The 10,684-nt window shown below is 38.2% G+C and overlaps 1 protein-coding gene across 2 annotated transcripts; it reads left to right on the forward strand.

The window, feature by feature from the left end:
* The first annotated feature begins 2,842 nt into the window (after nucleotides 1-2,842).
* Nucleotides 2,843-6,636, forward strand: LOC140526580 (thiosulfate sulfurtransferase/rhodanese-like domain-containing protein 3). Of its 2 annotated transcripts, none has more exons than XM_072642925.1 (4): nucleotides 2,843-3,186; nucleotides 5,101-5,271; nucleotides 5,449-5,608; nucleotides 6,038-6,636. In XM_072642925.1, the coding sequence occupies exons 1-4, from the start codon at nucleotides 3,057-3,059 to the stop codon at nucleotides 6,102-6,104; spliced, it is 528 nt and encodes a 175-aa protein (XP_072499026.1). In that variant the 5' UTR covers nucleotides 2,843-3,056; the 3' UTR covers nucleotides 6,105-6,636. The 2 variants fall into 2 exon arrangements, with proteins under 2 accessions (XP_072499026.1, XP_072499025.1); XM_072642924.1 differs by lacking the exon at nucleotides 2,843-3,186 and adding an exon at nucleotides 3,219-3,393.
* Nucleotides 6,637-10,684: the final 4,048 nt, after the last annotated feature.

The raw sequence follows: 10,684 nt of genomic DNA on the forward strand, positions 1-10,684 counted from the left end.
TGTATTCAAATGTATAACATAATGTGTATATATTATACAGGGTATCCTAAAAGTCTTAGTGTCATTTTAAGCTCTAAAACACTAAGACTTTTGGATACCCTTGTATATATGTATATGTATGCATATATGCATACTTTTCATTTTTTTGCTACCACAAAAAGAGTGACTATAAATATTTTTGTACATAAAAGACTTTTTCCTCTTTCTTGGGTTCCTTTTGGATACAGAACTAGCAGTGGTATAGCTATGGTGGGTCAAAGGGCATCCACTATTTAGTTATTTTTTATGTAGTATTCCAAATTGTTTTCCAGAATGGATTTACTCATTCACAGGTCCACCAACAGTGTATCAACATGCCTATTTTCCCACAGTCTCTCCAACACTTATAATTTTCAGTTTTGTCATCTTTGCTTCACTGTTAAGTGTGTGGTAGAATTCCAGAATTGCTTTAATTTGCATTTCTCTAATTAGCAGTAATTTGGAGTGTGTTTTTTTTTTTTTAATGGCTATGAGAAATGACTAAGTCTTGATAGAACTAGATCAGTAGGGTGACCACTAATGATTCAGGGGGGACAATAATGCTATTTATTACAGAGAAGTAAAGGTGATAGATTTGGGGTACACAATGAGAAATACATAATTTTATGTACAGCTATTGAAGGAATTAGTTTTGCTTCACTAGGCATATATGCTACAAGAAATTTGTTTCTACTAGGTAGGGAATGGGAGAGAGAGAGAAAAAAAATTTCTGGTTTGTTTCCATTTTTTTTAAAATAGAGAGTTGGGGAGCAGGGTGCTACAAAAGTCAAACGTTGCCTGTATACTCAGAGGAGGTCACCATATTATTAGTTTTATTTTACAAGAGACCTCCGACAGAGAGCAATGTTTGTAATGCAAAAACAAAGCATCAATAAAACTTAAACCCGGTACTTTTAATGAATGGAATAGAAATGATCATACTAATAGTATAGCTTTATTTATTTCATTATAAATTTTTTAATACTTTACTACTTCCCTGCACCTATGAAAACGTATCAAAGTTGGTCCACCTCAGCCCCATTCCAAAGTTGCTACTATGCCAGAAGATATGTCATAAATATGACATTTTACCTTGACAGAAACCTGAAATTTGCTTGTAGTAGAAGGTATTAGGAAGTAGTAGGAAGGATTGCAACTGTTGTTTTCCTGGTTATGGTCACTTCATTTCCCAACCTCTCATGCAAGCTTTCCCAAGTCTCTCTGAAACAATCTCCTTTATAATTTCTTAGAGCACAATAATATTTCATTACATTCATATACAATTATTTGTTTAACTATTCCCAATTGAAGGCACTCCCTTAGATTTTAGTTCTTTGTTACTACAACAAAGAACTACAGCGGCAGAATGTTAAAACAAATGAAACAAACAAAAAACCAAGGACCCTAAATATAGGGGGTAATGACTCACTATTAAAAAAAAGGTTGGGAAAATTTGAAGCAGTCTACTGAAATTAGGTTTAGAACAACATCTCACATCATACAGCACAATAATCTCCCAATGGATACATAAGCAGGAGATAAAGAATCATATAAACAGAAGAGCAGAGAAAAAGATATTTTCCACAGCTAGGGATAGTAAAAGAGTTCTTGAGGAAATAAAGGTTAGAGAAGATCACAGGAAACAAAATGGACAATTTTGAATACATTGTTGACCTGAAAACTTGGTTAAAGAAAAGGCAACAGGCTAAATGCATACATTGTATGATTTAATTAATTAATTAATCAATTCCCTATTAAAGAAAACGGTAACATAATGCACTATGGAGCCAGAAATGTTCTGGCTACCGATACAAAGAATTGGGCAACCTTAAATTTGTTTTAGGACAAAGAAGTGTTCTGTGTCCTTCAGATTTATGATCTCCATAAGTGACTAACTAGACCATTAGTAAAGGAATTTCTTAATTGCATAGGTTGTAAATACAATAAGATAACAGAGTTTGACAAAGTTTCACATAGAAATTACGACCCAAGATGTCTGTGTTTTCTTTACCATTAACATGCCATAACATAGTATATGTCTACAAATATTAAGATATGGAAAACGTCCCATTATTCAAGATAGTGTCTTAGGTTAAAGGTCTCTTAATGAATGTTAAGTCAGCCCTGGCAGGCTTTTGTTGACATAGGAAGAGGCATTCTCTGAGTTTGCTTCAGAGAGAACAAGGAGATTATTCCAAAATTTTATATTAAACATTATCAACATAAAATGGAAAAGTTTGTGCACAAATCAAATTAATGCAGGCAAAATTAGAAGCGAAACAGTTAAATAGGAAAACATCTCTTCAGCAAGATTCTCTGGTAAAGTTGTTATATCCATAATATAGATATAGAAAATCAATTCAAATATATAAGAATAAAAGTCATTCCCCAGTTTATAAATGGTCAAAAGACAGGTAAAGGCAGTGTTCAAGTGGAGAAACTGAACAACCATGTAAAAAAATGATCCAAACGGAGAATTTGTAGTTTCACATATATGTACAGTCCCTTTCCTATTCTTTGCATATGGAAATGCTCACTTGGACTGATTTATGCAAGTGCAAAATAACAAATAAAAGAACACTGAGGACCTGGATTAAAATTCAGCCTCTTTTGTTTTCCATCTGTAAAAGCAAATCACTCAACCACCTTGGGCCTCAGTTTCCTTATCTGTAAAATGAGAGGGAGGTTGGATGAGATGGCCTTTTAGGATTCTTTCTGCTCTAGCTCTATGAACCTGTATATACTATTTTTTTTAAAAGGCAAGCATCAATAAAATGAAATGACAAGGAAGACTGCCCGCCTCGTCCCCGGGCGGCGCCAGGGCGGGCCGGGCGGTGAGGGCTGAGAGCGGAGAAAGGGTGGGGATGCGGCCGTGGCGCCGCCTCTTAAAGCGTGAGCTGGGCAGGGCAGGTCATGCAGAACGGGCCTGTTGAAGCTGCACGGCTTAGAGACACCCTGGGCCGAGGAGACCAGGGAGAGCCGGGCAGAGCGCGAGGGGGAGGTCGGTGAGAGCCGCGCGGAGGAGACAGGTCATAGCCATGTCCCCGAGAGCGCTGCTGCAGTTGCGGAGCGTGGCCAAGGCTGTCTGGGGCTCGGGGCTTTGGGGAGCCCCCGCTCGCTGTTCTCCGGGGCCAGGGACAGCCCCCGGGTCAGCGGCTGCCTGGAAGGGTGAGTACTCGCTTCACGCTCCTCTTCGGGACTTTGCGAAAGCTGAGGACCAGTAGATGGATCCACAAACTCGAGACCCAGGGGAGGCAGTGAGGTTGGTTTCGAAAACAGGAAGAGACCCTAAGCTAGCTGCGTGCCTCCAGCCAAGTGGCTGGAATCCCCAAGATCGGGGGTCGCTCCAGGGATGCGCACTGAGAGTGGAAAACGGTAAATAAAATGCTGAGGCCTCAGCTTGTCATTCGTACATAACAGTTAATTTCTGGGCGCCGAAGAAATTCGCCATTGGTCATGGCCTTGGCCTCAGCTCATAGCAAAGTGACCCCCTTTTTTGACTAACCTGCATTCGAGCATGTCCCCGGCACTAGTGGGGAGCACTGTTTTAGGTATAGTTGAAGATAACCCGACTCCACGCCAAATCCTGCCTTTTCTTTGTTGAACTCTTGGATGACTTGGACCACCGGATGTAAATACAGTGACACTTGAGTAACCTTTTTCTAGTGTTGTCAGAAGCACTGCCATACCAGTCTCTGAAGATTTGATGGTCTATAATTAGTGGTCATTGGATTGTAGATTTAGAACTAGAAAGACCATGTAGACCAGCCTTTTTCATTTTACAAATGAGGAAACTGAATTGCCTCAGTTCCTGTAAGTAGTCAGCAGCAGAGTTGGGTTAAGACCCCAGATTCCCCAAACCCAGATCCTGGACTTTTCTATGCCAGTGCAGTGGTTGATTGCATACAGAGGCTGCCTGCCAAAACCTTTTAAATTTTGCCTGCCTCACTTGTCAGAATTTTCTTAAGTATGTGCTTTGGGAAAGCAATTTTTCATATTTTCCCTTGCCAAATGTCAGCGTTTATGATGGGGAGGTGGAGAGAGAAGAGTTTATTTGGGGAGAAAGAGGAAGGAAATTTTTGTTGTTGTTACAACGGCTTTGGTGAATAAATCAAGCTATACTGAAAGGACAAGTCAAGTGTGAACTGGTTTTTTATCAAAATGATTAACTGCTGGAGAATCCCATTTCCTAGGCCTAGAATTTGAAACTTTCTTTCTTGCTGCCTAAAATTCTTTATAATGTTCCTTATAATATACAATATAAAGTGAATATTTCAATTCATGGCAGAAGGAAAGACCAGATAGTACTTAGGTTCTAGTGGGGAAAGGACAAAGCCCCAGGATACTACTTCCAGCTGAAAGGGGAGATCTGGGGGTCAGCACCCAGCTGATAGTGAACCTCTGGTGAGAATTGGGCAGTGGGGCAACAAGCATTGGATTATAATCTCCCAATATATGTTTTTAATTGTAGAATTATGTTCATGATTCATTTCAGGGCTATAAATTTTGTGATATGCTGGGGAAATACCTACCTTACAGACAGAGTGATCTGAAAAATTAAAAGATGTAATACTGGCTCAGGTCTCTGTGAGCCAAAGTGAAGTAGAAGAGTCTAGTGCAGTTTTCTAAAATTCAGACCCTCTACCTGACTTTTCCCCTACTTGAATTAAAATAGGATAGTATATGTTTATTTTTTGTAGGAAGATTCATTTTAATTAAAATTATTCCGTGATACCTATAAATCACGAGAGTGTAAAGAACCAACCATGACAAACCTACACTTGCCACTCAGTTCTAATAACTTTTCATCATTTAAAAAATATACATATGAAATGAAAATAAGAACATAGTTTGTAAGTTTCTAAATTCAAGTAGAAGTTAACATTCTTCTAAAATTATTTTTTTCATAATATGCCTTTTAGAATTCATTGTTCCTTCTAAAACTCAGGTCAGAAATGCTTTTCCCTTTAGTTAGCTGCAAAGCCATTGATTCTTTTTTCAGAGTCAGATTATCTGTTTAATGATATCATTACCCCAATGCCTAAAATTGTGAAATAACTTACATTTTGGGAATTTTTTTAGAGTTGAGATCATCAGAAGGCCACCATCATTTCTGTACTGCTGCTTCTCAGAATGTCACCTACAAAGAACTGAAAAATTTGCTGCATTCCAAATCCAGTTTCTTGATTGATGTTAGGGAGCCAAGGGAAGTTCTAGAATATGGGAAAATTCCAGGCTTTCTCAATATACCATGTAAGTGTTTCCTTCCTTAAAATGAATTATAACATACTTAATACCAGGGTGTTCCAAAAGTCTTAGTGCTGTTTTTGACCTTTAAGCTGCAGTAAGACCTTGCGGACATTCTATATGATATTTTTACTATATATTATCCCTAAAACTCATTTTGAATTTTTAAATGTTTTCTTTTAGTGGGTGAAATAGGTCAAGCTCTACAAATGGATTCAAAGGACTTTAAAGAGAAATACAATCAAGATATGCCTTCTAAGAATGACAGCCTGGTGTTTTCTTGTCTGGGAGGAGCAAGAAGCAAGGAAGCTTTAAATACTGCCTTGTCATTGGGTTATGAAAGGTAAGCAGATAATGCAGCAGTGCTGACTCAGAAATGTATAATTCAAAGTTTCTGATGAAGTCATTTTCAACTGGAATTTACATACTTTTTAGTTTTCCTGTAATTAACTATTTTAGCAGTGGCATGATGGGTAAAGATTTACTTTTTAATTTATGTATCCTATAATTTTGTGTGTGTGTGTGTGTGTATATATATATATATACATATAATTTAATGTTATATATATAATTTACATGTATGTATTTATATATATATATAATCATATCATTTCATCATATAAGTATGATTTATCACAAGTTAAAAGCCTTATTATTAGTCCTTGTGATGTAAAGGATAGGTGGGAAATAGTTACATATAATTTCTCTTCTACCAGTATTATTATTTTGGTAACAAAGTCGATAGTACTAATTGTTCCATGTCTATTTTCAGGGCTCGGCACTATCCTGGAGGTTGGAAAGAATGGGAAAGCTATGAGTATCCAGAGAAGAAAAAATGACATGATAATGAATTTTGAAATCCCAATTAACTGTTTTGAAAACTATTTTTTAAGGTGAATTATGTGATAGAAGCAACAGAAGATAGTGGGGAAAAAAAGCATATTAGTCAAAAGATTTGAATCTTCTAGTACTAGTTGTGTAACCTAGGAGAACTCATTTTTACCCTCTCTGACCCAACATATTGGTGTGTAAAATGGATATAATAATACTTATTCTGTCTAATTTCTTAGGGTTGTTATGAAGATCAGCTGAGATAATGTATGAAAGATCTAATGAATTACAGATGCATAGTAGTAAAACCAATCCACTTGTATATTTTAAGAACTTAAAGCAAATAGTGTCCTTTTCAAAACTGAACTTGAACTTTTTGAAGAGGAAAAAGGGGGAATTAATAAATATGTAAATTTTCTACTTCAGTTTTAAGGTCATTTGTCAAAAAAAAAGACCAACATGCAAAGAAAAGGTTAATTAACCAGTTATTCTGAAATGGAAATTTAAAATATTAAAAGCAACTGTTTCATATCCATGAAATCTTGCACTTTTTTGTGATAAATTAATAAGTTACAAATTTCTATATAATTTTGTGATAAATTAATAAGAGTTATAAACTTTTATATAATTTACATGTGGCAAAGAGACCTATTTGGACATGTCACATTCTTTGAAGCCATTTGGAAACTAAGCAATATTTTCCCAAAGCATCAGACAGACTATTTACAGGGGTGAAGAACCTGTGACCTCAAGGCCACATGTGGCTCTCTAGGTCCTCAAGTTCCCTTAATAAAAGGATTTGTTCGGAAATACTTGGACTCAGTCAAAAGGCCAAGTCAAGGACCTAGAATGCCACATATGGCCTCAAGGCTGCAGGTTCCCCATCTCTGGCTAGTAGATGCTTGAAGCAGTAAGCCTTTATTTCTGCATTTCTTTTTTAATCTCATGCAAAGGAAAGCTTAAAAGCAGCTGGGTGATACACTGGCTAGATTCTGGATTTGGAGTCAGGAAACCCTGAGTTCAAATCCAGCCTTAGATACTTGCAAACCATATTCCCATAGGCAATTAATTTGACCTCTGTCTGCCTCAGTTTCCTCATCTGTAAAATGGGGATAATAATAATAACACCTACTTCTTAGGGCTATTGTGGGGATAAATTGAGATGATATTTGTAAAGTGTTTTGCAAATTTTAAAGTGCTATGTAAATACTAGCCAATATTACTATTACCTTGGGCTGGGAACACGGGGTCAGGGGCATCAGGGGAATATGCCAGTGCCTGCAAACCAGGGCAAGCTCCCTGTACTTCCATATCAGCACCTTGACCATAGCAGGTGCAGAATGGGCCATGCAGAGCGGATCATGGGTTTTATTTGAAGAAGACAGATTCTTCTCAGTTTTGGTTGAGTTATGATCTCTGATATCACAGGTTGAGAGACCCTGGGGATTGCTCATTTGAGGCGTCAGCTGTCCAGGCATAGGGAATGAAAGTTTTCAGGTATGGAAGATTGCAGAAAAGGGTGAGAGGTTTTATTTAGAGTAGAAATAACCTGCTTCCAGAGAGGCAAAGCCCAAAAAGCCAGAGATGAGACCTGAGACCCTGAGACCTTCTTAGGTTTTTTTAACCCTCCACTTAATCAGCTGTTTAGCACTGGCCCCCATAGGCCATAGCTCACCTGTCTTTACTTATGCCTCACCCCAGCACCTAGACTTGTTGACTCAGCACTGGGCTGCGTGGTTGTGCTGTTGCTGCAGTTATTGCTGCACAGGATGCAAAAGGTCTATAGGGCCAGGACCCCTTGGGCACCGGCGCCTGTTCCATTACTGTTGGCAGCAGTAAGCCCCAGGTTGAGAGCTTGCTGATGAGGATAGAATTCAGGGTAGGGGCTGTTATTGTGAGGGAATTGGAGGTGGAAGAAGATGGGAATTAACCCCATGTGGCTGCCTTATAACAAGTAGCTGTGTACTTGGATGACACATCTGTGACTTCTTTAATAGATTATTGAGAATAAAAAAAATTTTTTTGAGTTTTTGAAAAATTTGAATTCAATTCAACATGTATTTTTTAAGCCTGTTACATATGAGAGACTGTGCCAGTGCTGAGGAGACAAAAACCAATCCAGCCAGTCAGCCAATAAACATTTCTTAAGTGCTACTATGTGCCAGGCACTATGTATTAAGCAATGGGGATACAGAGAAAGGCAGAACACAATTCCTGCCCTCAAGGAATTCACAATCTAATGGGGGAAAACACCACATAAATGGAAAAGGTTGGAAAGGAAGAGAAAATGATAAAGACCTGGTGGGAGATGGCTGCACTGGGTCCCTGCCTTAAATAAACATCTGGGATGTACTCTGTGGTATGCACCCCTCTTCTTTCTCCAGTCTGAAAGAAGGGTCAGAGTTGATGCAGTCTTGAAGGAAGATGAATTAAGGGAGATAAACAATAATTAAGTCTGTACTTTAGAAACATTGGAATAGGGATAGAAAACTCTTAGCTGAGGGAATTAGAGAAGACTGCACTGAGGAGTTAAACTTTGAAGGGAGATAAATATTATGAGTGACAGAAATGAGGAGGGAGTTCATTAGAGGTGTGTGTAGTCCGTTTTGGCTGATACATTGTGTTCATGAGCTAATATGAAATTAACCTGGACAATAAAGCTAAAGAATTTTGGAGGAAGACTAAGGAATAATAATTTCATGTGAGGTAATAAGGAGCTACAGAAAGTTTTTGAGCAGGGGACTAATACTGTGTTTTGAGCAGTTGCATGAAGAATGGATGAGGGGGTGGGTCTTAAGACAGAATGATAATCTGTAAATTTACAATAGCCCGAGTGCTTGAGGACGTGGGCTTGAAACCAGGCAGTAGCAGTACGAATAGAAAGAAAGGAATGAATATAAGAAATATTCCTATAGGAACAGGAATAGGAAATAGAACTGACAGAACTTGACTAGATGTGGTATTTGTAAGAGAGAAAAGTCAGAGGTGACTTGGGTTTCACATCTGGGAAATGGTGGTGTGATAATAGAGAAAGGGGGATTTAGAGGTATATGGGGTGGGGTTCATTGAGTTGAGTTTTGAGATGTTAGTAGCATAGCCAAATGAAGGTAGTTAGAGATGCAGCAGAATTGGAGTTCAGGAGAGGGATGATTTGAGTCATTAGTATAGAGATAACAATGCATGAGAATGAATGATATTACCCAGGGAGGAGAGTATAGAGAGAAGAAAAGAAGATCCAAGATGAGCCTTTTGGGAAATTAAAACTTAGCTGGTGGGAGATAGATGGTGACCTAGCAAAAGAGACAGGGAAGGAGCTGTCAGAAAAATTAGGAGAGGGCAATATCATGAAAGTCAAAGGAGAAAAGAATAATCAGGAAGAGGAGGTAGTCAGTGTTATTATCAAAAGCTCATAAAGAACAAGGATAATTGAAAAGGTCACCAGTTTTTCTGGTAGGAAATTTCCTAATTACCGTTAGTTTCCTTTTGAAAGAGGGGTTTTAATACAGTGGTGAGGACAGAAGTTAGATTTCAAGGGTTCAGAGAGTGAGTAAGTTGGTGAGAAGGCAGCAAGCATAGACTGCTCTTCTAGGAATTTAGCAGTGTAAAGAAAAAGAGATAAAGGATAGTTAGGCCAAATAAAATTTTTTAAGGATTGAAGAGACCCAAGCATGTTTGTAGGCCACAAAGAAAGAATTGATTTAGAAGAGGGAATGAATGATCAGTAGAATATGCTCTGGGAGGAAATGAGATGGAATCAAGGGGAAAATTAAAAGATTAGCCTTGGCAAGCAGTACTTTCTCATCCTTTGGAAGTTGAACTAAACAGGATAAATGAAAATATGGAGGGATTTTTGAGATCTGGAATAGAAGAGTTGAAGGAGCTCACAAACTATATATTTTCTCAGTAAAGTAGGAAGCAGTGTTATTATATAATAAGTATACGTATTATAAGGTAGTTTAGTAGGGAGGAAAGCATAAATTGCTCTAGTAGGGATCAAACCATCTCACTTCTTGAAAAAGTGTGCTAGGACCTGGTGTCAGGGAATTCTGGACTGAGGCAAAACACTTCCTACCTCCTCGTGAAGTTTACCAATTGTTCAAGGAATCTAGGGAAAACCACCATCAGGCTCACTCATTTACAGCAACAGGGCAGGTCAGGCAAGTTGAGTGTTGTACCAATACAAATCATTGACCTTGAACCTTCTAAGTATCTTTGTTCACTGGCTGACTTCATTGTTGCTTTGTTTGCACTCATCCTTATTGGTTAGCCTGCTTTCCTTCACTTCCATATCCCAGTGATAGTAAACCCCACAGCTGTGAGAGAATAAACTTCTCTCCCCAACCTCATTTGTCTGTGTCCCTTAACCTTAACTACTCAGTGTTCCATTCAGATCTTCTTGATCCATAATTAACCATTTTGTTTTCATCTAAACTTCTTTTTTATTCTGGCACTCACTGAGTTCTGCCTCCCTCTACCCTGCATCCTTTTCCATTACTGGTTGCACTTTAGCTTATTTCTTGGACTCACTGATAGAGATAGTGGAGTTGTAATACTCTGTGTTCCTTATTGACATTTGCAGATTTCCCCC

This window comes from Notamacropus eugenii, chromosome 2 (assembly GCF_028372415.1).
Source record: "Notamacropus eugenii isolate mMacEug1 chromosome 2, mMacEug1.pri_v2, whole genome shotgun sequence".
NCBI lineage: Eukaryota > Metazoa > Chordata > Mammalia > Diprotodontia > Macropodidae > Notamacropus > Notamacropus eugenii.

Coding starts and splice junctions, on each gene's coding strand:
- LOC140526580 (XM_072642924.1), top strand. CDS start 3,243: ATGGATCCACAAACTCGAGACCCAGGGGAGGCAGTGAGGTTGGTTTCG. Junction 5,272..5,448: donor AGGCTTTCTCAATATACCAT/GTAAGTGTTTCC, acceptor GTTTTCTTTTAG/TGGGTGAAATAGGTCAAGCT. Junction 5,609..6,037: donor TTGTCATTGGGTTATGAAAG/GTAAGCAGATAA, acceptor GTCTATTTTCAG/GGCTCGGCACTATCCTGGAG.